Genomic DNA, 26541 nt, shown 5'->3' on the forward strand with positions numbered 1-26541 from the left:
TGTAAAGCAAAGGAAAGCTGACATAATATTGTAAGCACAGTGCAGTTTCACTTAGTGACCAGTCCATTTAATGACCAAGTTGCCAATCCCAAATGTAGTTGCTAAATGAGGACTACCTGTACTTTAGCTAAAGCATAAAGTAAATTTCCTTCCTCATTTCAATACAGCCCCACAAGTTGTGTTTGGCAGAACACTGAAAGTGAACCTCAGAAAATATCTGGAATTCTCTACCTAAGAGGAGGAATATTTCCCTCCTGTCATTAGACAGAAGTCAACCACATGTGTCTGATGGATGAGAGCTTCCCCAATCAGTTGTCTTCTGCCTATTATAGTAGCAGCATCATTGACCATTGTGTATTTAGTAGAGAACCATGCACATCCATGTTCCTAACAGACATGTATACAACATGACATTTTATTCAAATATTATATGGTTAAGTGTGTAAAAAAGTATTCTACAGATACTTTAGAAAAGTAATGTAAGAAATAGCTGTGGGGCAATTATTTATAAATAATGTATATATGCAGAATCTTTCAGAACATAAAAATGTCACATAAAATTAAGTGCAAAGGTTCTACAGACACACATACTATTAAACTGTGTGTTAAGTTAAATGCATTATTTTCCTTGCTCAAGGATAAAGTGAGAATTAAGCCTGAGCTGGACCACTGCATGTGGGCAGAGGAAATTAAACCTTTGCTCCTTTTCTGAATCTAGTTTGGGTTGTATTTCAAAGGACTCTTTTTTGCCAAGGTACAGTATATTATCAATGGGCTCCCAATTTGGGTTGGGAATACCCATGGTGGCAAAGTGTTAAAAGCTTTACCTCCCGTGATAGAACTTAATATAGAACAATTTTCTAAAGCATTTTTTAAATGTGCAGTTCTCCTCCATTAAACTGTAGTAAATCTATATGTATTGGGGGGGGGGGTGAGGGGAAGGTGGAGAGAAAGAGACTTTCCTTTGGCTACCAGGGATGAATTTGATCATCTGTCCTGGGTTGATGATCTAGGAATTCTTCCACATCTCTAGGAATAGGGATGATCCTAAGAGCCCACTGAACAGTTTTACTGAAAATGATGCACTCTACAATTTTCATGCCACTATTGAAATCTTCCCTTTTAGCTGGGTGATTATGGGAGCTGACAGCCAATCCATTTGGAGGTCACTGCACTGTGGAAGGCTGAGCTATGTCTACAGACAAATGTAAGCATCCTTTCAAGGCAAGTAGAAAGACAGCACTTGGACCAGATATTCATTTAAACTGTTGCTTCCTTCATAATATGCACGGTGGATTATTTCTGGATTCCATGGAGTAAACTGATGTTGGTTGAATCCCTTAGAATCCTAGAAGAGAACAGACATATATTTTATACATTTCAGTTTCGTTTTTGCTTTTTCCCATTGTTTAAGGTGGGTGGAGCTTTCTCATTTTCTCACTTCATCTTTCAGCTAAATTCCCTGTTGACAAATGATTTTTAACTTCTCTTTTCTTATTTTTAACAATATTTCTAAACTGCCTCAATCATCAGCAACAGAAATAAGTTTTCCCAAACATCATTAAAATACTAAAACATTAATAATATTGAAACTGAAACCATTTTTCATTGTGTGGAGCCACAAGCCTGCTGAAAATGTTGTTTTCGATGTCTTCCAGAATGCCAGAAAAGAAAGTGCCAAGTGTCCTTCTAGGGAGCAGCATGTTCCATGGTATGTAGAAGAATCAAGAAGGCATACTTTCTGATCCATACTCCCTGACCTCTTAGGACCTTAAGCAGACCCTCTCTAGATTACTGGACAGACAGTATCATGTTGCATCTCTCCAGGGAGCAAATTTTCCAATCTTCCAGTCAGTCTGTCAGCCCCATTAGGTGGACCAGACCAAGAATCAACTCCACAGAAAGACTAAAACTTATTGAGATTGGCTATACTAGCAGAAACTTGCAAGTCTGACTGTGCTGTACCTCTTCTCTCTTCTTATAGTACAATGAATTATGAAAGTGTCTGTCTGCACCACTTCCAAGTATTATCTGTTGTCTGTTGTTGACTTAATTCACCCCACATACTCCTGGCGACAGATGTTCCATTTCTCAGATTCCCAATGCATTCTGCCAACAAGATTTCTGGGTCACTTATTCCAATTTTCCTTCTATGGCTATCAGCTGTCATTGCTGGGCTGGCCTCCAGAAGTTTTCACAAAAATTTCTCCCTGCTCCCAGTTGGCTGTTATTTTGGCCTCTCTCTTGAGACTTCTATGCTGTCCACTCACCAGCCCTTGATCTGGCTTCTGATCCTCTGTCATTGGTCAACCACAGCAAGGATCCCCTTTCCTGGCCAGGTCACATTTATAATGTCCCCTGCAGCTGCCAAATTGTCCCTTTTCCCCAGTGGCTGGTGCTCCAGAAGGAACCACCATCACTTTCATCCCTCTTTGCTGCCTCTACCATGATCTGAGTACAGCTTGACTCTGCCTTACACATACTTCCACTCAGCTCCAGGTCTGGTCAGGACCACATTCTTCTTCCCTTGTCTCTTGAGATCCTGTCTCCACCCCTTGCCGCCTAGTCCAATCCTCCATTCACAACATTCTACAAACTACATGCCCTTGACTCTTTGTTCTTCTAACAGTCTACTCCATTCCTTGCTCTTTTATCTTCAGCCCCACCTATCCTGCAAAATCTTCCCTTCAAAATCTTCCATAAAAAGCCACCCTCCCTTATATTACCATTAGCAGTTAACCATACCAAATTACTGGCAAAGCAATTCTGTGTTTTGGAGGGTGAAGGCAGAAAGATGTTTACATCTCCTCCTGTTTGTTTTATTGGTTGGTTTTGTTCAATCCCCTGGCCTAGCCTCCACATACCTTTATCAGTCAGGATTTTGTGGCCAGGGTGCTGAGAGGGCAAACTACAGTTTTAATTTTTTCTCCTCCCAGGTTAGAACTCTAAGCAAAACCATGCTTTCATAGAATTGAGACCATCCTGAAGAAATGTGTCCTTTGAGTCAACTAGCCCAGAAGAGATAATATAGATGACCAAGAAGAATATTCTTAAATGCTTATTTCTTGGAGCACTTCTTTCTTCAAATGCATTTGTTCTTGCTCCATAGCCCTAATCTACTGTAAGGGCCGTGTGGTCTGTATTTCACTAATAACTAAATCCCTTCCAGACCAAATACATTCCCCTTAATGGCTTCAAGGGTCAGCAGGTACAGTACCTGGCTGACATTGGGCTGAGGAAGTAGGCAGGTTTGGGCCTGATTAATACTTGGATGGGAGATCTCCAGGGAATCCCAGGGCTGTAGGCTAAACTGGAAAGAAAATTACATGAATGTATCCAGGAAGTCACCACAAGTCATATTTGATTGGGGAGAGGTTTCACTTTTTAATAGCTACTAAATAAACATCAGTAAAACAAAGGAAAAGAGCAGGGTCAGGTTTCTTACTGGAGAAATACATCCTGCTTATTACATAATGCTACTGTTTTGGAAAAGATCTCTTTCCATTGTCTACCAAAGCAAAATATTTGAGAGCCGAAAGGGCAACATTTGCAGCTGAGTTTTAAACCTTAGCTGGTAGACTGAGTATTCTTCCCAGAATGCTATGTCCCTTCAAGGAAGCTTTGGATAGGCTCAACTTCCTTTAAAGATACTTGGGATTCCTTTTGTAACAAAAATGGTATTTGCATTTTGCAAGATAAACAGTTATAAACATTTTGTAAGAAAAAGTTAATACAGGTCAAGCAGAGAGTGATGGGACTTGCACAAAGAGTTACTAATTCTTTAAATCAGCATAATTTCTCCAGAGCAATAGCTCATTTCTCTTCCCTTTTGTAAGAACTGCACTAGCTGCCTATTTAATCCTTGGCATCTCCTCTTCCTTCCATACATTGAGGAAAAGGCTTTATTAGCCTTTCTTTCCATTTTTACGCATTGTTCTTATGTCATGTACAAGCCAAAAACCATATCACCAATAAGCAAAACTCCTTGTTGGTGTGTAAAAAAGCCAACTTTAAATTATGGGTGACTTGTTCCCTTGGTTCACATATTACAGCAAGCTGATTTTCAGGGCAACAGAAATGTAAGAACTGACACCATTAGTCCCAATATTGACCCAACCCATGCACAATTGGAATATGCAGAATTCAGGTTTATTGAGAACAAGTGTACAGAACAAAAGAAAGCTGTAATTAAAAGATTCCCATCTAAACTCACTCATTAAAACTTTCCAATGCCCCACTCCCCGCTCCTGTCTCTTTCTCACCCAGCCTCTAGCATTCAGCCATACCAGCCACACATATCTCTGGCAGTACGACCTTGACTCCCCCCTTTCCAGCCCAAACAACAGTGTCTCACACTCTTTGCAATTCCCCCCTCCCATTTTCTTTCTTGACATACGTTGATCCATTACTGCAGACAAACACAATCAGAAGATTCAAGAATCCTTTGATTGTAGAGTCTGACAAGAAATGAAAATGCAGCAAAGTCCTTTTTCTAATGCATCTTAGAGAAGGGACAAGGAGCATGTGGAAATATATCTAAGTATCAGATGTTCAAAATTTGCAACAGGCTATTTTGTTTGTGAAAGGAAGCTGGCATTATCTCCCCTAATGACATTTGGCTTTAAGATAGAAATATCCAGGAAAACACACTCCAACACTTCCTGTCAAAGCATTCATGTGTTTAAATCTGATCTCTTGGAATTTCAGGAAGATCCCTATCCAAAGAAAAGACAGACCCCCCACCTCCACCATTCCCGCTGATCATGCTATCAATTCTATTAATTGGGAAAAGTTGATGGTCCAAAAAAAAGGTCATTTGAAGTTTTTAAATGCTGGTTTGTTTAATATCTAAAATAAATGTTAAACTTCAAGCAGCTTATTAGAAAATATTTTAAATTTAACATATAGACATGCCTATCACAATATGATGATACCACTTTGATGGCTGAAAGCGAAGAGGAACTGAGGAGCCTTATGATGAGGGTGAAAGAAGAAAGTGCAAAAGCTGGCTTGCAGCTAAACCTCAAAAAAAAAACAAGATTATGGCAACCAGCTTGATTGATAACTGGCAAATAGAGGGAAAAAATGTAGAGGCAGTGAAAGACTTTGTATTTCTAGGTGCGAAGATTACTGCAGATGCTGACTACAATCAGGAAATCAGAAGACATTTAATCCTTGGGAGAAGAGCAATGACAAATCTCAATAAAATAGTTAAGAGCAGAGACATCACACTGACAACAAAGGTCTGCACAGTCAAAGCAATGGTATTCCCAGTAGTAACATATGGCTGCGAGAGCTGGACCATAAGGAAGGCTGAGAGAAGGAAGATAGATGCTTTTGAGCTGTGGTGTTGGAGGAAAATTCTGAGAGTGCCTTGGACTGCAAGAAGATCAAACCAGTCCATACTCCAGGAAATAAAGCCAGACTGCTCATTTGAGGGAATGATATTAAAGGCAAAACTGAAATACTTTGGCCACATAATGAGAAGACAGGACACCCTGGAGAAGATGCTGATGCTAGGGAAAGTGGAAGGCAAAAGGAAGAGGGGCCGACCAAGGGCAAGGTGGATGGATGATATTCTAGAGGTGACGGACTCGTCCCTGGGGGAGCTGGGGGTGGTGACGACCGACAGGAAGCTCTGACGTGGGCTGGTCCATGAAGTCACGAAGAGTCGGAAGTGACTGAATGAATAAACAAGATCACGATATGCCTTTGCACAGTTTGCAAAATTATGCAAAGCTCAGAAAAGAACAAATAGGAACCAAGGAAATGAAAAGCAAGAGATAAGAAAAAATAAAAGGACTCAACAATACACTATACCTATACCATTCATTATTTTTCTCATACCTTTATATCTTGGCAAAACATCTTGCTTTCACTACATTCATACACTGCTTCATTCATTGCCATTTATTTTACACTGCCCACGTCTTCCTTTTTTCTCTCACTCAATTCAATCCAACCACAACTTTCTCAACCTTTCCCTTCCTCTCAATAAATATACCCTTACTTACCATATTTATTGTGCACTTTGATACTCAATTATTCTTTCTATATGAACAAACCACCTCAATGTATTTCTTTTCATACTCACTTTTGTATTCAATTCACATCCATCCATCCGTCCATTCATTCATTCATATTCATTTGTGCTCAAACATTCTTGACACCTTTCTTGTTCTATCATATACTTTTTAAGTATACCATTTCCACTACAGTCAGCTTAATTTTATGTATCTTCTAACATACCCAGCTGTCACTTCCATGCAACAAAATGGAAAGAACACAGCCGTTTTCACATGCCACACCTGCTTCTACCAGCATTATCATTAAACATCAAGGGTTTTCCATACAATCTTGTCTTCCTCCCTGCTCAATGTTGAACAATTCACTAAACATTCCATTCATTCTTATGCAGCTTTCATCATATACTATTCTTATTGCATTTAGCAACCAACCTTCACTTTCATATTTATTCAAAATAAGGAATACACACCATTTAAATAAAAAATATATAATACATTTTTGTGCTGAAAAGCAAAAATCTGCCTGCATGTACCTTATCCAACATAAAACAATGCTGTATTACAAAGATGTGCTTAGAATCACCTCTTATACTCTTTCAGTTACAATTTTTATTGTATTTCTCAGGCCATTTGGCAAACTATTCCACCGATAAGTTTTGCATTCAGTCTTGCTACCATTCCTTTTACACAGGGGAACACTAACAGTGTTCTTCTAATCATCCGGAACAGTCTTAATATACCTGATAAACAGCCACTCCATGAGCAAACCACACCTGTATTTTAACCTTTCTCTGGCTACACCATCATAATCTGCATCCTTACCATTTTTCAATATTCTGACAGCATTTATTATTTCCTTTTCATCCATTTTTTCTTGAAAATTCACTTTTATAGGATTTCGATTCCACTTTTTGATATACAGTTCAACTGTCTAAAACAGGGTTTCTCAACCTTGGCCACTTTAAGATGTGTGGACTTCAACTCCCAGAATTCCCCAGCGAGCTTTGAGAAACCCTGTTCTAAAATATTCCTTCTATGGTTCCATCATTTCAGTTTCATTCCAAATCACTTCCTCACTTTTAATTCAATTCACTCAGTTGGCAGCTTCTTCAACCTATTCTAAACAGTATTTTTTATTTCCCCCCATCCCTCTGTATTTTTTGCCTCTTAGCTATCCCTTGCTCTCTCTGACTCCATTCTTTTCATATATTTTGGTCTCTCTCTCATCCTTTTTTTTCTTTTGCAGTAATGATTTTCTTATGTATATTTTTTCTCTTCCACAACCTTTTTCACTTAATTATTCAAAGAAGCATAATATTTCATACTTGCATTTGTATAATTCCACACACAACTGTATGGCACTTTGTAAATAATACTTTTCACTCTGTTCCAAGCATCCCCTTTCCTTATATATATTTTCATTCATTCTAATGCTTTTTCATATAGGACTCATGCCTTCTTTTTCTGCAGTTCTATTTTCACTCTTGTTTCTTACACTTCTTTCCTTTCCTTCCATGTCCATTGTTCTCAAGATGGTTTCTTGACACTACCAAGTAATGTTCTGTCTCACATTCAGAACCTCTCATCACTCATGAATCTTTCATTAATTCTCTCAATCTTTCATCATCATTATCTGTTTATGGTCAAAGGACAAAGAAATGTTGTGTGCCAGTTACGCCCTTTCCTGGATCAAGAGGCCCTCTGAACAGTCACTCATGCCCTGGTCATCTCCATATAGACTATTGCAATGTGCTGTACATGGGGCTACCCTTGAAGAGTATCTGGAAGCTTCAACTGGGCCAGAATGCAGCTGCATGGGCAGTTATTTGTGCCCCAAGATTGGCACATGTGACACCACTGCTGCGCAAGCTGCACTGGGTGCCAGTTTGCTTCCGGGTCCAATTCAAGGTGTTGGTTATGACCTTTAAAGCCATACATGGCATGGGGCCAGGTTAACTGAGGAACCATCTCATCCCCAAAACATTGACCCATCCTACCCAGTCATGCAGAGAGGGCATGCTATGGACCCCACCAGTAAGGGAATTCCACTTGGCAGGGTCTAGGAGGAGGGCCTTCTCTGCAGTGGCGCCCACCCTTTGGAACATGTTGCACCCCAAAGTGAGGCAGGCCCTTTCACTTCCAGCCTTCTGGAAGAATTTGAAGACCTGCATCTGCCGCCTCAATCGGGGTAGAAGGGGCAGTAGTTCTTCCTGGGGGTGGCTGGCACCATAGAGCCCTCCCCAGTGAATGAGATCTTCACTCCTTGGATTTTATATCTATTTTATTCTCTATTTATATTGGTTGTTCATATTGTAATTTATATCTTTTTTTGGTTTTAATTGCTGATTTTATTGTAAACCGCCCAGAGTCCCCTTTTTGGGGGGAGATGGGCGGAGATAGAAATTTGAAAAATAAATAAATAGATAAGTAAGATTGCTTCTGAAGAATGTTTACATAGATAAATCCCAAGATTCTGTCTGTTCTATCCACCTGAAATGATCCCAATCAGCAGGGCTGAAATATCTTTTAGAGATCTCAGAGGACTTTTGCCAGTCAGAACAAATAAAGAAATTGAATTGAGTGGAACTAATATATGTCCCAATATAGTGTTTTGGATTGTTCTCTTCTCCCATATATTCAGTAAATTTATGTGTAGGGAGCAGGATGGGGCTGACAAGCTATCCTATACCAACATCTTTGCTTGATACAGTCCAAGCAACCTCATATTCTGAATTCATGTGAAAAGAGTTTACCACACAAAACCAGGTGGGTGCATTAGACAAAAATGTTTGAAGAATTCTGTTTTATAAAACTGAATGATTTACCCATATGTTTTTTCCTTTGTCGCCTCCAGTAGCATACCCCCACAACAATAACCAGGATCACAAGAATCAAGGCCAATACAACTGGTACCACAGGAAAAGACTTTTTTGTATGTTCTGCATGGAATAAAAAGAATGTTATTGCAGCTGACAGTATAGAAAGGGATATGTGAATTCTTTATTATTTTAAGAAAAATCTACATTACTGTAACTCCAATTCCATGTCAAGAAAACTGAATTCTTTCTGAGGGAAATCTGCTTGATTTGCATGATATGTTCTGCTTCAAAAACCTAGCATGCAGACTACTAAAGTCTGTCACTTGGAATTTTCATTTGGCTACTCTGATTTCTGAAAATTCACTAAACATATTTTTAAGTTTCTTTCTATACCTTATGACTTAGAAATCTGGTTCTACAAAAAGAATGATGGTCACTCTGTGTAGCTAATTTTTATACCTGTTTTTTACCACTGCAGAATCACAGATAAAGTAATCCTGAGAACTCAGAAGAAAACAGATGGATAATTTGCCAGGAAGAAGTAGATATTCTTCTTCAGAATAATTCAACAATGGTAACAGATGACCACCATATTTATATTTTCCAGTAAATATGCCCAATTTTAAAATACATGGTAAATTCTGCAATGAAAGATTTGAAATCCAAATCAGCACCCAGTTTCTTCTGTAATAAATTTGTTGTTTTTCAACTGAACTTTTTTTTTATTCAAAACTGTAGTTCAGGAAGTTTTTTAATGAATAAGTTCAATTATAGTAACCTTATAGTAAATAGAATGCAACTATTTCATGCATTTTTGACTAGTTTGCACAATATTTTTTCTGTCATAGAAACTCTAATTCTAAGTATGTAACAGGAAAAAGAATATTAGCAGCTAAATAGGATTTACACCCACCCACACACACACACACACCAGTTTTACTAGCTTTTAGAAATGTGCTGGTATTGGATCTACCTTCTTTGCTAACTTACCTCTTTCTGTTCCTGGAACTTTAATCTTTATTTCTTTTCCTCTGTGAGTAACATGGCAAACCAGCTCTTGTTCAACATTAGAGATGCTTACAAAAATGTTGCTTATGACAGATAATGTGCCATTTGGATTTGTAATGTCCTTTTCTTTCTTTTCACCTTCTGGTGGAAACCATGAAATGTTGGGTCTTGGGAAACCAGTTGCTGTACAGTTCGCACTCAAATGATTATCAAAGATGTTGTAGTGCATAGATGTTTTGAGATCATCTGTGACACAAATGACAACACCAAAACTTGATAGTATAGGAGCTCGGGTGAGCAATAAGATATGAATGAGGGAGCAACCTAAATCATATGCATGCTTTCAAATGGAAAGTGGACTTCTGAATAGAAATACACATAACTTCAAGATAGCATTCTCAACTATCATACCATGTACTGTTACCACCCAGGATATGTTGTTCTGCACTAAATAAGTATAAGTCAGTCATGTGTCTCATAGTATAATATCCAGTTAATCTAGCTCAAATCCTTTTAGCTCTCCCAATGCTTTGTACTTCAACTCATATCAGACCCAGACAACATCTAAGGGATTGTGGAAGTTGCTCAAAATACGTGGTTGATACCAAATTGTCCTAAACATGATGTCTTCTAACTTAAGATAACTGCAAGGAATTGGGGGACTTGTAAAAACTTTGGGAAGGAATTAAAGACTGCCTATTTCTGACTTACATGGGTTGTAATAATTAGATATACTATAATGGAGATCAACTGTACCATTGCACTGGAAAAAACAAAAAAACCCAAAAACTCACAAAACAAAACCTCCTGAACTTCTGTAAAATAAAATGAGTATGTACTGAGTTGTAGGTTATTTTTTAACCAGTTATGTAACTTATGTAAGATTCTATCAAAATCTAGTTTATCTTGAGTTAGGACTATTGATTATTTTCTCCTTTGCATAATTCAGTGTTCTACACATTCAAATGAAGCATATGATTTATTGTGATTTATTGCAATAATGCCCCATTATTTTAAAGAAAAAGTCTCATCAATCCCCCACTGAAGCTAGTTTAATTTGGAAAGACTCACCATAAACAGAAAGACAGGGTTGTCCCATGATAGGTCCTTCAGGAAATAAAAAAAATGCACACTCGTAGCAACCATTATCTTCAGTGCTCACATTTGACACGTTAATAGAACTATCTTGGGGGCTCCAAACTGTGAAATTGATTCGATCTTTGTATTTTAAAACACTTGGACCTGTATCTTTCTTGTATGTTGCAATATTTCCATTATTTCCATTCCTTTTTTTACGCCATGTAACTTGATAAATATCAAGATGTTGTATTAAAGTACATCTCAAAGTAACATTGCCACCCAATTTCACATCTTGATTACTTGTCATTACTGAACCTGGTAGAACACAAAACAGTTAATAATTGCTAATTGTAAGTGTAATGTAGAGGAAAAATATTTTTCTTTATAAAATCTTTAATATTGTTTATAAAATCCTTTCTCCCTAATAGGCATTTTAGTAAGCTGCCTTTATTATTTCAAAATTTCTGTGCCCATTTTAGCCACTCCTGCTTTTGCTGTAGGTAACAAGAACTATCTGTACAAATAAGTAAACAGATACCTTTATTATGTCTTCTCAGCCAGGAACAAGTCAGTAACAGATAAATGTATTTAGGGCTTGCCAAAATTACTAATGATCAACAAGAATATGCTGGAATAGACTTTGAGTGATTTAGGCATGTGTAAGAATGTTAGGTTTTGCAACACCCGTTTTACAACAATACATGATTTCCCCAATTTATTGTAATGAAAGCCATCCCATAAACACCTTATAGTAGGTTTTTGAATATATTCCTTAGCTGATAAATAGAGAAGCCATTTTCTATGTCTTTGCCTTAACTATACATGATTGTATGAGTTTGTTCTGATCCTTAGTTTTAAGCGAAGTTTCCTGCTGCAGTTACAATGATGTCTGCTTATCTTTATTAGGTTCTTGGCTTAATTTCCACAACACTAAATTTTTTCCATCAATTCTTGTAAGTATTCTATCTAATACTTACAAATCCAGGCTATGTTAGAAATGCAGAATCACAGATTCATAGGACTGAAAGGGGCCATGGAGGTCATCAAGTCCAACTCTCTGCTAGTTCAGGATTAAAATTAAAGCAGTCCAGACATATGGCTATCTAATTTTGCCATCAACATATCAATGAAGGGGACCCCACCATCTCTCTGGATTATTAGTTCTACTTATCTAACTGCTCTTATTGTCACAAAGTTATTTCTAACTGTCAATCAAATCTGTCTCCCTATAATTTAAACCCATTACTCCATGTCTGTAACCTTATTCTGACCTTGTAACAATATAATTCTGAAATCTGGAATGTCCCTATTCAGACACCATTAATTCACATCTTTCTGGGGGGTTTTTTGTTTGTTTGTTTGTAGTTTATTGTTTATAACAAGATCGTTTTGAAGGCTTTCAATTTACAAATATATTGGGAATGCAGATGAAGGCCATGCCACTTATAATAGAGATAAGATGATGGAATGATTAGTAGATTGCAGGATAGAATGACAAGGTAAAAAAGAGTTGTAGCTTAGCTGGTACAGACCATTGCTGATTCTCTGGACACATCTTAAAATGGACCATATCTGGAAGGAAAGGCCATTTGATTTGCTTTTTAATTGATTCCTACATTATGAATGGAAATGAGTCTTAGTGTACCACAGACTTGGTTTTCCCTATCCTGCCTCCTCTGACTGGATTGTAAGAAGTACAGAAGCTTTTCCTTCTGATTTTTAAAAATTATTTGATTAGCCACAATTTGCCATTTAACTTGAATCTGATGAACTATGGATAATCTTGACTATGATTTTAAACAAGCCAACCTGAAACCACTAATTGTAACCAGTTTATAATTTTATGCCAAATTATAACTAATAATAAATGGCTATATAAAACAGAAGTGGAAAGCTTTGATCTTTTCCATATCACTGGAGAGAGAAGAGGCAAACTGGAGATCTACTGCTGTTCATCATTCTAATTCACAATCATAATATAGCATTATACTCATATGGAAATGTTTAGGCACCCCTGATCAAACTGTTTCTGTCAATTGAAACAAACTGATTGAAAGAAGATGATACAACCTTAATATGGTACAAGGTTAAACACATTTTTCTACAAATTGGAATGCATACTTACTATTTATGCACAGTTGTTTACATACTCAGAATAAGAAAATTGTGAATGTATGACAGAAGTTTGGACAATCTTCCAGTGGAATCAGTGATTCTTCTTTTTTTATTGTGAAATTGTTAATATGGCCAAAAAAGGCAACTAACTCATAGGACTACAGTTATGGCAAGGAAGATGATTCTAAAGGTGAACGCATACTTGGCCTTTCCAACTATCAGACTGTGATTGGTTATTTATTTATTTATTTAATTAATTAATTTATATAGCTGTCTATCTCACAGTAGTGATGCTGGGCAACACACAGAGGATTAAAACTAAGAATATAATCAATTAAATAAACAACCAAAATGCTAATCCAAAATATTGATTGATTGGTTGATTATGTGCCACTAAGTTATTTTTGACTCCTAGTGACCACATAGATTTTCTCCATGATGATAATCCAAAATTATACTACTAATAATAAATAATGAATAAAATAATAAAATAATCTATGCCCAGGTCTAACATTTCATTTTCAATCAATGAATCAAATCTACCAACAGGGCTAGTTTAACTTTCCAAATATAGAGGGAACATCCAGGTCTTTAATCCCTTATGACTGGGATACGGGCTGGGTCCACTGAAATCTCTGAGGAGATGCTGTTCGATAAGGCAGGCTCTACAACGGAGAAGGCATGATTCCAAGGTCCCACAAGATGACAGTTCCTAATGGAAGGGACCTTGACCAAGCCAATCCTGTCAGTTTTGGTGGGGCAAGCAGAAACAATAGGGGCAAGGCAGTCCTGCAGGTAGATAACAACCAGCACCTTGAATTACATCCAGAAGCCCACTGGAAGCCAGTGCAGCTCATAGAGCAGAGGTATCATGTGAGTGTGTCATGAAGTGTCCAAATCTGCCCACGCCACTGCATTCTGGACCAGTTGTGGCTTTCAAATATTTTTCAAGGGCAGCCCCATGTGGAGTGCATTACAGGGGCCTTGGCCTTAGTGTCACCCTACCAACCAACACTGACTGGAATCAGCTCAGGAAAAAGGAGAACCACAATAGCATCGTGCCTCCCACTCCAAATTTCCTGAGCTGGCCCAAAAGAATACCAGGATTGATAGTATTAAAGGATCCTGGAAAGTCAAGGAGGGAGAGGATGGATGCACAGCCCCATCCCAAGCCAACCAAACTGTATAAATAAATAAATTGCCCAATGCATAGTACATCTGTGACTAATTCACATTGCAGCTGCTTAAATTCCAAAATTTTATGGCACTTAAACAAGCCTAAATGTAACCTAATCCAAAGAGATCGCAGAGTACTCTGCTTATGTGAAACATTCTAGAAATCCTCCATTTTTTAGGTGTAATCACAGGATCAACAGCTGTCTGTACCAGCTAATCCAAAACTCTTTTTTTTTAACCTCTTCATTTTGTACATTCTCTCATAATTTACCAATCATCTTATTTCATCTCTGCTATAAGTGACAGGACCTTCATCTGCATTCCTCTCATCTGAAAGTTGAAAGCTTCAGACTGATCTTGCTATAAACAATAAACTATAAGAAAATATCATAGAAATGATGTGAGTTCATGGTGTCTGAATTCCAGATTTCATACCTACACTCACAGAATGTCAGAATAAGGTTGCTGTCTACTTTTAACAGCCATAGCTTTCTTCGAACATCCCCCAGCATCTGAAAATAAAGGTAATTCACTCTTACAAAGCACAGGAAGGTTAAATTCTAAATTCTATCAGCTAGCCATTTCAAATGTGAGAAGCGCTATTAAGAAATGGGATTGCTTATACAGCAATAATGGTGTGGAAGAATTGTCAACAGGAAATCTTTTCTGTGACCTCATCCCAAAATATGCAAAAGAAAACCTTGATAACTTGAAATGTTTTGAAACAAGATGCTTTGGAATGATAAAAAAAAATGAGGTATTTGGCCATAACTAGACAAGATACATCTGAAGAGAAAGGGGATCATGAATTTGAAATAAATAGCATCTTGACAACTGTTAAGCATGGGGGTGGCTCTATTATTTTGAGGGTTGTGTAGCCATCAGTAACATAGGAAATATTGTGCAGGTTAAAGAAAATAGATTCACCTAATTATCAACATGTTCCAGAAGCTAATGTCCTACAATTAGTGAAGAAACGGTACAGTTACTGAATATTTCAGCAAGCAGCAATTTGAAACAGACTTCCATAATCAACTGGAAAAAAGAAGGGAGAAAGGGAAGGAGGGAACCATTTTAGAATGGCTTTCATGGGTCCTAGACTTGAATATTATTGAAAATCCATGAAGAGATCTCAAACATGTAGTGCATGCAAGGAGACTTAGGAATATTTCTCAGCTAGAGGAGTCCTGCAAGAACAGAAGCTAGAACAGAAGCTGACTAGAGAAAATGTTTTGAAGCTGTTATTTTTGCCAAACGAAGAATTAGAAAGCACTGACTGAAAAGATCTCCAAATGTCTGCATCTGCACATTCACAGTTTTTTTTTTTTTTATTTTGAATCTGTAAACAGTGTGGTATAGTGGCTAAGATGCCAGACTAGAAGTGGGGGGATCCATATTATAGTCTACTTTAGCTATGGAGCTTACTGAATGACTTGGGCCAGTTATTCTTTCTGAACCAAACATAGATCACATGGCTTTTATTGTGGGCAAAACTGGGGGTAGGGAAGCATTATGTATGTTACCTTGAACTCCTGAATGAAAGATGGGATATAAATCAAATCAAATCAAATCAATCAATCAATCAATCAATCAATGTGCATGTGACCTGCACACACAGGATGAATTCAAATTTGCAGAAAGATGTCATGTTTAACTTCGTACCATGTAGAGATTGCATCAGTTTGTGTTCACTTACAGATTCATTGATACATACAATGACAAGTACGTGTGTGTCAATTTTTTGCAGGCAACTTCTTCCACTAAAAAAGAATATACAATAAGACTTTATATTCTATTTTAATTCTAATCTAACAATACTGTAAATCTAGATTACGTTCACTCTGGCGTTGTACCTCCCTTATTCTAAAACAGCCTTCCAGCCCTATAAACAAAAATAAGAGAAAGAATGGTGTATCAACTTTACATTTATTTATATCTTAGTTTTAGAAGAATAAAAGTATTGAAAAGCTCCCTGTGGCTCAATCCATAGATTTTGGACATCTGGGTTTTTATGAAGAGTTTCTGGGCTTCCCATCCTAACAGCTAAGCCTTAACGGATTCTCTTTTGCCATTCTGCGCTTGAAACTCATATCTCTATCCTTATTTAGTCAGGAGAACACTGTGGTCCAAAAATGGATCCCTCTCAAAATATCCATGACAATCTTCTTAATTGTCCTTAATTTATTATATTTTACTGTCCATTATGGAATTTTTGCAGACATATGTAAAATGTGGCTTCTATATAAAACATGTTCAGTGAATATAGGTATATGTAGACAAGCATAGGCATATGGGTGTGTGCATGTGTGCTTGCACCCATTAGGGTTCCAGCAAGAAAAAAAAGTGGTCTATATAGGAGGTGAGAGCCAATTGGTGTGGTGGTGAAGGCACTGGGCTAAAAACCGGGAGACTGTGAGTTCTAGTCCTACCTTAGGCACAAAGGCCTAAGTGACATTGGGCCAGACTGACTCTCTCAGCCCTAGGAAGGAGACAATGGCAAACCACTTCCGAAAAACCTTGACAAGAAAACTGCAGGGACTTGTCCAGGCAGTCTCCAAGAATCAGACATGATTGAACAGATTGTGTATGTGTATGTGTATGTGTATGTGTATGTATATGTATATGTATATGTGGTACTATATTATGACTGTGGTAGTAACTTCTAGACATTAACGATATTCTAATCTTAAAATACCATTATACTAAGCAAGCTGGACTTACCCTGTGTGGAACCAAACACTACAGCTATTACACACAAAGCCAGATCCTGAAAAGCCCATGTAGAATAAATGCCCTTCATTCTCTAGGAATAGCAAAGAAAAAATAAATGAGTAAATCAGTTTTCTACCAAAAATTTATTTTAGTTTTGAATATAATGAATGAAGATGATGTTGTAGCAGTAATAGGGTCAGAAAACAACTATTAATCTCTTCCCAAGTCTAAGAACTTAACACAGAGAAGGCAACATCTCATCTTACATATTTCATACATATAAACATTATTTAAACTAGTGAGGAAATGGAAACCTTTGCGAAATCATGCAAATAAAGAGTTCAATTCCTCTGAATTACCTGGCTTGTTTTACAGTATTAGAAGCAATAGAATGAACCACACTCTAATATTTGTGCAGGGATTAGCAGTATAGTAATATGTAACAGCAAGTGTGATTTTTAATGGAGCATTAGATTTCCTAACCGAAGTGGTCTGTATATCGGTATGCATGAATTAAAAAAAGCAAAATGCACAGTGCATGGAGTTGGAGTGGACCTTTAAGAGATAAAAAGAAACAGGGGAACCCAAATACCATGATTCATGTTGATTCGGTATCCAAACACAAGGCAATTCCTGCAGATAAATAATAGCACTTTCATTCTTTAACTTTGGTACTATTCAAAAGACCCACAAATCTTTCTTTTTCAATTTTCACAATTGTGATTTAATTCTAAAGACCCTTCAGATCCTTCCTACTTTGCTTCACCAGATATCTCAGTGGAAAGTAGGCACAACCAAAATCCTTCAAGTGATCCTTAAAGCAATCCCACCAAGCTTTGAAGCAGCCGTGTCTGCTCTGTGGTACAGATCCAGAGAGGTACATCATTTGTGAGCCAAGTGCCTTATTGAAGGATTTGCCCAGCCCTGTTAATTCATACTTACTTATTTATGCACTGCTACTTACCTTGAATGTATCTTGGCAGAAAAGCAGGATATATCAACAATGAAATAACTAACCTCTCCAGCAATGTGCAGCCTGTGTCACTTCCTATGCTTCAATTAAATCCAAAAGAAATACAACACAAAAGACCCCTGTGTTATACTTGTCCACCTCAGATTGGGAATATCAGCAGTGAAAGTGGGTATTGGGGAGGATGAAAAGATGTGTGACAAAAAACAAAGTGAAAACAAAAACAGCAGCAGTAACCCTCTCCACCATCTCCAACAAAACAGTAAGCTAAACAAAAAGCAAAAACACAAACCCACCATCAAGGTAAATTGAAATGTTCTCCAGTGCTCTGAGAATCACAGAAGCCTCCTTTTGCAAGGGTAAAGCTTCACAAGTGCATTGAGAAAATCTTCTCAAGTGCTCGGAGAAAAAACGGAAGCCCTTTTGCAGTGGTAAAACTTCTGAGGAAGTGCAAGGCATAATTTGGCACAGTGCTACACATTTTTTCATCCCTGAAGATTTCCTGGCTTCTGTGGCTCATGCAAATGTGGGCGTACTCACACACACACTTCTCATTTGATACTTTGTATTGATAATAATTAAGGGGACCATCTTTGGCAGAGGTGTCATATTAACATTCCAATGCACCAGAAAATGGTGGCCATCCAAGACAAGTGGACTATGCATGAGCAGTGTTTTTGATGAAGTGGCTGGCTAGTGATTGCTAAGGAACATATGCAAAAAAGCCACATTCACAAATGCAATAGCCAGTATTAATGTGGACACAAAGTGACTGGTTAGTGAGGGCTGGAGAATGTGTACACAAACTACAGCCACATACACAAGAGGCAATTTTCTATCTTTGCATACACTGTAAATACATACTAGTTATTTTGGACATGCTCACAAATCACAGAACAGCTGGATATGCAAAGCAGTGTGGAAAGCTTAAATAGAGATGGGAAGAGAATTAGAAGATTAATATGTCAGGCCAATTGGACAATATATCTTGGATTGGACAGGTTGGACTAGGAACATAGTAAAATACAGCAAAAGAGGGAAAAAGTAAAATGTGGCACATGAATGCATTTGATAGTAGAGATATTCCATAAATACCCAGAGAGATCATTATATTATCAGAAAGACACAGAAAATTCATCTGGAATTTCCAGAATTAATCAGAAACATTCAAAGATAAATACAAGCACTTCACACCTGACCTATTAGCATTTCGTCATTTTTTTTAATTCCTTGAAAAAGCATTTTCCCCAAGAAATGGAATAAAAATCATTTTTTAAAAACAGAGAAGAAATGTTCACAATAGCACTAATTATTCTGAAAGATGGTTGACTGCCAAAGAAGCCTCATTTATATATATATATATTTGAGAACATTATTCAGTTTCTTAAAATTGGTACTTCCTGATTATAACTCAATCCCACTAAAATAGCATAGACCTGTGATTCAGCTTGTGAAAATTCTTAAAGGATGGGCTTAGTGAAATAAGAATTGTTAAGAAAACAACTTGATATGGGAAGAAAAAGTGTCGTATGGAAAAAGGGTTGAGTGACAGGAAATAGACGGAAGCATCTGGGAGTGGAATAACAAGAAATACTGGAAGAAAAACATTTCTCAAAAGAAAAACAGAAGTGGGTTTTTTTCCTGCTTTTAAGGTCAATGGAAATGAAGTGCCTTCAAGAGGCCCAGTGCCCTCAAGGGATAGGCAAAGGAAGTAAGAAGAAAAAGAGAACGGACAATAAAAGTAATTTATTATTTATTTGCTGATATTATTTCTTTATTATAAATAATTGATAATACTTCATTCCAGAACCACAAAGCAATTCTAAAACAGAATATGAAGAGACTGAAAATGGTGAACACAATAAAAGTAGAGTACAGTGAATCCATTCCAAGAGCAGTATCATGAGAATTAATGGCTAGAGAAGGCCAACAAAAATAGGTTGTTGTTATTGTTGTTGTTTTTAAAGAACAATATTGAAGGTTGTCACACTGCACCAGGAACGTCATCTCAGAGCAGAGGTGCCATTATGAAGAAGGTCCATCTCTGGGTCCCCACCAAGTGGGCATTTATATGCCATGACACAAAGAGCAGGACCTTCCCCCAAGATGGTAAATGCCTCTGAGCCTGATGTAATTGGAGACCCAGTTTCAGAGAACTGGTCCTGTATGGTTTAGGGCTAGATACACATCAATACCCTGACTATGGCTCAATAGAAGACCACTAGCAACTCTCAATTCACAGGGCTACCCAAGAAGATACTGTGATTAATGGAATCAAAAGCTGGTGAAAGATCTAGGAAGAGTAACGAAATTGTATCCCTTTGTCCATTTCTTTATAATCTAGTAGGTTCGCTAAAGACAATATTCTGTATACAACTGTTCAACAAGCCAGTGCCTGCACTGTAGTTGTTGCATATCAAGGTACACACCTTTTCCAAGCCGGAAGGTTGTATTTCATCTTGGAATGTCATGCAAGAAAACACATTCTAAAAATGGGGATGGGGACAGAACAAATTGAACTTTTATTTTGTACTATGACATGTAATTAAGATTAAATATAACCAATAGGATTGCTTCCAAGTATGTTTTTAATAATTTTCTCCTTCATATTAAAAGGTATGTTTCCGTAACCACTTTTGGAGGTCTTTTATGACTTCTCTCAAATCTTTGGGGTGCTACCTGCAATTCGGGGCTTCAGGTTGTACATCTTTGCTTTAGAAGGCATTGATTAGAATTTATTTTAAACTGTGATTTCTCAGTAGCCAGGAGGTAAGGCAAAGTGCATTGCATTTCATTCCACTTCCCAGCATTGTGGAAATGGAAAAAAAAAAAAAGTGAACTTGAAGATTTGTTCAAATTCCTTATCAGTGATTTCACTGGGACCTAAAACACTTACTGCACCTTGATTCTAACTGTATTTCCTGAGGGAATAAGGCCCACAGAAGAGCGCTAGTTCAGATTAAGTGAGAAAAGAATTGAACATTTTTATAACCTTAGCATCAGAAAGGAAAAGAAAAAGAAGAAAAGTTGAGAAAAGTTTGGTGATTTTTAATCTTTTAAGTGTCCTTCTCTGAAATAAAGCCATCCTCTATTCCTCTATCTATCTGTCACTAAGAGTCAACGATGACTTGATGGCACATAAACCATTTATCTATCTATTCATGGATATAATACAAATAAATAATTGCTACTGTTTTATGAATTTATGAATACAAAGTGTGTGGATTACATAAGAAATATAATAAGATCAAATAACCTAATTTTTCCTCCCATTTCTGTTGTAAACATATTTATGGCCACCACAAGAAACTCTTCTATAAACATTTATGTAAAATAAACTTGATAATAATTTAGTAAAATATTTTAATTCTGCAAAAGGGGACCCAAACGTAAAACAGTTATAGATAAATACCAAGGTGGGAACTGCTGTCATTTACAGTTGGTATGAGGGAGAAAAGAATCTGCTTCATTTAAAATTATGGTTGCTATTCAAAACATATATTACATAGAAACATATATATTCTTATCCATATAGTCCAGTTTCTGGACACCTAACAGTGATTCAAAATAATGGTAAAACCGAATTGCAAACAAGAACAGTTTCAGTGAAATGAAACAGAAACAGAGGCAACAGATAAAGTAAATGCTTGCTTCAATCAGAAGGTGTTTAATGTGTGGTGATACTCCATAAAAAAGGGAAATTAAGTTTCCAGTGGTAAAGAGTTGTACAGCTTAAGAGCAGCAAAATCCTCTTCTCTTATGCCTACCCTAACCCCCCCACATCCCCCACGCAAGCTGTACATCTACCATATTTCAGTCATAGAGGAGAGATTCACTAAATCTTAGGAAAGCTGATAAAAGAGTTGGTTTTATGGCATTCCAGATCTATTTAAAGTTTTGTGCTTAACTCATTCATTCCTGTGTACTTTTCTTTGTACTACATTTTAAATTACAAGTTTCTTGGAGCAGGGATCTGTACTCTACAAGGACCGTATGATTCACTATTGCCATAATCAGCAAATATAAAATCAGCTGCTCACCAACGTCATAACAGAATCATAACTCTATGTCTACTTGTTAAAACACACACAGTAAAATATATGAAGCAAGTTTACCCTCAAGAGAGAATTCTTAATGCACACATGCACTCCAATGTAGCAAATCCAGCTGTATGCAGCTCTTATCCCTGCTTTTTTTCTGCAGAACCACTTGACCAATATTGCTTCCCTGGTATTGCACAACGTATCTCTTACCTTCAGTTGCATATTCCCGTAGTGGGGAAACAGAATGCATAAAGCTGCTGTGTCCAGCGTTTAAATGAAGTGTGATAAAAGAGTTGGAGTGCTCCTCCCATCCTTCATATGCTTATGCCTGTGGGGGTGGGAATCACTTTACACAGAAATCTGAAAAATAACTTGTTACTAAAAATTGTGGCACAGAAGTGCTTAGCTGATAATCCTGAAAGGAATATAATTATCTAAATATAACGAATTATTTTATGCTAAAATAACTCTTGTTGACCCACAATATGAATTGCAAGTGATTCAGAATACAAAAAGATCTGGTATGATTTCTGCTTTCATTGAAATATTAAGTGATTGCCAGACTTGACCTGGTAATTTGTTTGGGTAAAGTAATCAAGAAATGTCAAACAGTACAGAAGGGTACAGAGGACATGCTGAGCATACAGATCAGTGATTACTTGAAGATTCTCGTTGAATACATACGGCCTTTTAAAGGAAACTGAGGAAATGGAACAAACAGGGTTTTGAAAAGAACACTTACATATAGATCATTGTTTTCAGCCCAGCTATCTAATAATGAAAAACTCAGGGAGGAGTAGACTACTTTTAAGGTCATCTAGTTCTAAAGTTCTGATAGAATTGTAAAAGACAGCGGCAGGAATTGCAGGTTTCCAGGTTTCATTAGCTGAACAGTATTCTGATTCGGTTTGTGAACTCGTAATTAAATCTTGAGGAATTTAGTGGGACTTACTGTAGTTATTTAGGGTTTATTTATTACAAATTCACCTCTGTTGTTTTCAGATATTATTGCAGCAATCTGTCAAGAAAGCCTAAGAGGTGAACTATTGAAAAATAATAAATAAAGATACAGACATTCAAAACGTGTGATTTTGAGCTGATCTGACACCACCTCAATTTAGTAGTATGATTTTGGGGGATTCTGGAGCTGAAAAATAGGACTCAGAAACCTTACATGACTCAAGGCTATTAGTTCCTACCCCTGCTTTAATGGATTGTCCAGAACTTTATAGAAAAATGTATTTTTCCCAAAGATCTTTGTTATTCACAGCCCAAACTTCCTTAAATTTTAGTGGCTAAAATTTGTAAATTTTGCTTTTTAAAATTTCACAACCATTTCAGAATATTAGTTTGTTTTAGCCAACAAACACATACAGGAGTTTTTAGCATCCTAAGGCCTTATAAATTATGTTTGCATCCATTTTTTTGGATAAGAAGTGAGCCTGTTATCTCATATTCTCTCTATTTATCTCTCTCTCTCCCTCCCTCTCCCTCCCTCTCCACATACGTGCACACACACACACAAACACTGATATTTCTAATGCACATATGTCTATTTATATAGTATCTCTCTTCCTTGTTAACATCCTCATATATAATGGAAAAATAAAAAATACCAGCCAAGAGTCTGTGATAAGACTGTTTCTTACCGTTTCTATCAAACTTCAAATATAGTACGTATAATGCAGGCAGAGTGATTTCAACACCAGATGGCAGCATACAATCTTACCATTAACAAGGAGTTACTGTACTCAATTAATAAAATGCAAAACCAACAACAGGCAGATATTCTGATTACTTAATTGAAATAATAATAGCAACAACACATAAACAAGATTAGATAGCAACTTCAAACAATTGTGACCCAGTGTTAAGAACATCCAGCCAGCTGGACAGAGATTTTCACAAACACCTCTCCCTGGGGTGGAAAAACTAATACTGTAATACTAAAACAAAGAGGCAATGTTATGTCCTGAAAAGAGAATTTACTTCTCAGATTTTGTGTGTTTGTGTGTGTGTAAGACTGCATGGTATAGTGGCAAATTAAAATGTATTCATCTGTTATGTCCCTCAAAGCAAATTGCCTGAGCTTAGTTTACCTTATTAGGGCCTCAAAGATTGTAATTTATCAGTGATTTCTGAGATTATTAATACTTCTCTGTACTAGGTTGGAATTCCCTAGGTGGAATTCCTATTATTAAAAAGAAGATGTGCTGAGACCCTTGTTTAAGAAGTCATGACTGTCTGATTTTAAGAACTATGGGCTGATGTGTAATATTCCATATGTAGATAAGGTGGTAGTGATAGTATTGTCTTGCAGCTCCAGGAGATGTTAGTGAGTATACTGTAGCATGCAGATAGCCCTGAACACTCTGATAATAATACCTACCAGAAGGAGATAGGACAGTGTAGCTCTGTTCATATTTCTCTGTATCTTAAAACTGTTGTTGAAACTGAGGACCACAGTCTTTTTAGCAGAGGTGGAGCAGGGTGTGAGAAGTACTAGTTTGTGATGGTTCCACTCTTACATTTCTGAGTGCTATTAGAAAGGATTCCCTTGGTGAATTCTGCTAAGTTACATCTTGTCTCCCGGTTGTTGCTGTTGTCGTTGTTTTTAAATAATAGCCAAATAAAACCACTGGAAAGGATCGTATGGGTTTGGCACGAGTTGCCACAAGTATGCTATTAGTTCTCATCTGCAGTGCTCCTTCATGTAAACTCAAGGTTGGATTTTTTTTTTATTGTTTTTTGAGGACTTTCAGAACCCAGTGAGCATGTGTATAGAAAGAAGAAAAGTTTGGTAGGAGAGTTTTACTTATTTTTTTATCGATTATTTCTTTAATCAATTTGTTTAATCAATGTGTTTGATTAAACAAATTGCCTAAGTTGCCTCAATTGCCAAAGCAACTTAGACAACATACATGATAAGAAACAGTTAAAACTGAAGAGGACATCATCAACAATAAAAAATGTAACACCCTTACTTTGGGAACCGACAATACCATGGAATGCTCACCAAGTGAGATTACAAGTCACTGTGCTCTGGGGCCAGGTTTTTGCAGCTTTCCTAAAGAGCAGCAAGATTGAGTCTGCATGGATTTCAGGGGAATGCTATCCCCCAGGACAGGGACCTCACTTCAGCTGAGGAGAGAGAAGAGCAGAAGAGGGGGAGTAAGAGTCAAGGAGCTAGAGACACTGCTGACTGATTGCTGCTGCTTCTGCTAGTTGTTGCTAGTTGCCCATTGCATGTGATTGGAGCATTGTTTGCCTCTGACCTATTTTAGGCGACTTCAGGAAACATACAGGTAGTCCTAATTTAGCGACCACAGTTGGGACTGGCAACCTGGTCATTAAGTATAGTGATTGCTAAGTGAATGTGCAACTGTGCTTATCATCTTACTTCAGCTTTCCTTTGCTTTACAGACTTGTGAAAGACATAAATGCAAGGATTGGTGGTAAAGTTGCATTTTCATCACTGTTGCAACTGTGAATGGTCACTAAATGAGGCAGTCGCTAAACAAGGACTTCCCGTATTGAGGAAGCTCCTCAAAATCAGACCAATTATTAAATTATCTTGTGGATGTAATTTTGGAACCTTTTTTGTGATGTATGAGAAATCATGGACAGACTGCCAGATGATTGGAGAAGAGCAAATGTTGTTTCTAACCTCAAAAGTGGGGGGAAAGCGGACCTGGGTATTACAACTGCAGAGTGGTCAGCTTGACAATGATATGGGCAAAACTCTGGAAGAGATTATTAAGCATTTAGAAAAGAATGCAATAATTGGCAGAAGTCACCATGAATTTATGAAGAATAAATCAGTCCAAACCAAACTAACTCCATTTCTGATAGGGCGTTCAGTTTACATAACCATGGAAATGCAGCGAATATAGTATATCTTGACTTCAGAAAAGCAATGAACAAAGGCTCACATGAAATTCTGTTAAAAATATGGGAAAAAATGAGCTAAACTATACTACGATTTGATGAATATAGAGCTGGTTAAACAGTCATACCCAACCAATATAAATCAACAGTTCACATCAAGTGGGAAGGATGTGACTAACAGGCTCTTTTCTAGCCATGTATCATTCAACAGCAAGAGGACAATGCTTTCTAATGGAAAGCCAGTGTGCTTGGTTTGTCTGAAGCAAGCATTCAGGTTCAGCACCAAGACCTGCCCCAAATATAGCCACGTTTGGGAAGAGGAACATATGTACAGTAACTAATCTTGATTGGATTGCTATGGGTCGTGCTTAGGATATGGTTGGAGCTGTTGCAGGAGTTATTGCTGTAAGCCCAAAGGCTATTGAAAGGATACCAGTGGCAGGAGCAAGTTCTCACAGTGATTCAGCTTTGGATGTTCAGGAATGACTTGCATATACATAGCTGTTTCATGGCAAAACTGTTCCTACTGTGTCTAGATAAGCTATCAGCATGTCTAAATGTGGGTGAAGGTCAAAAAAAATCATTATATTTGAGACTCCTGCTCTAAAACTACCTGATTATTTAATTATTTAATTTTTTATAGATTTCTTCGCCACCATCTCCCCCTCATGGGGGACTCTGGGCGGTTTACAATAAAACGAAGT

At 37.3% G+C, this 26541-nt stretch overlaps 1 protein-coding gene across 1 annotated transcript; it reads right to left on the reverse strand.

Annotated features, from left to right (window-relative positions):
• Positions 1-499: 499 nt before the first annotated feature.
• Positions 500-17028, reverse strand: LOC134499045 (OX-2 membrane glycoprotein-like). The gene is made up of 5 exons (XM_063305557.1): positions 16946-17028; positions 10925-11248; positions 9836-10099; positions 8852-8965; positions 500-1348 (listed from the first exon to the last, which is right to left on the reverse strand). The coding sequence occupies exons 1-5, from the start codon at positions 17022-17024 to the stop codon at positions 1341-1343; spliced, it is 789 nt and encodes a 262-aa protein (XP_063161627.1). The 5' UTR covers positions 17025-17028; the 3' UTR covers positions 500-1340.
• Positions 17029-26541: the final 9513 nt, after the last annotated feature.

Source organism: Candoia aspera, chromosome 5 (assembly GCF_035149785.1).
Source record: "Candoia aspera isolate rCanAsp1 chromosome 5, rCanAsp1.hap2, whole genome shotgun sequence".
NCBI classification, from domain to species: Eukaryota; Metazoa; Chordata; class Lepidosauria; order Squamata; family Boidae; genus Candoia; species Candoia aspera.

What these genes read in the sequence shown, in the direction of transcription:
- LOC134499045 (XM_063305557.1), bottom strand. Translation starts at nt 17,024, where the DNA reads ATGAAGGGCATTTATTCTACATGGGCTTTTCAGGATCTGGCTTTGTGT. An exon ending in AGTGTTTGGTTCCACACAGG is followed by an intron (nt 11,249 to 16,945) that starts GTAAGTCCAGCT and finishes GTGTTCTACCAG; the next exon opens with GTTCAGTAATGACAAGTAAT. An exon ending in ACCCTGTCTTTCTGTTTATG is followed by an intron (nt 10,100 to 10,924) that starts GTGAGTCTTTCC and finishes TTTGTGTCACAG; the next exon opens with ATGATCTCAAAACATCTATG.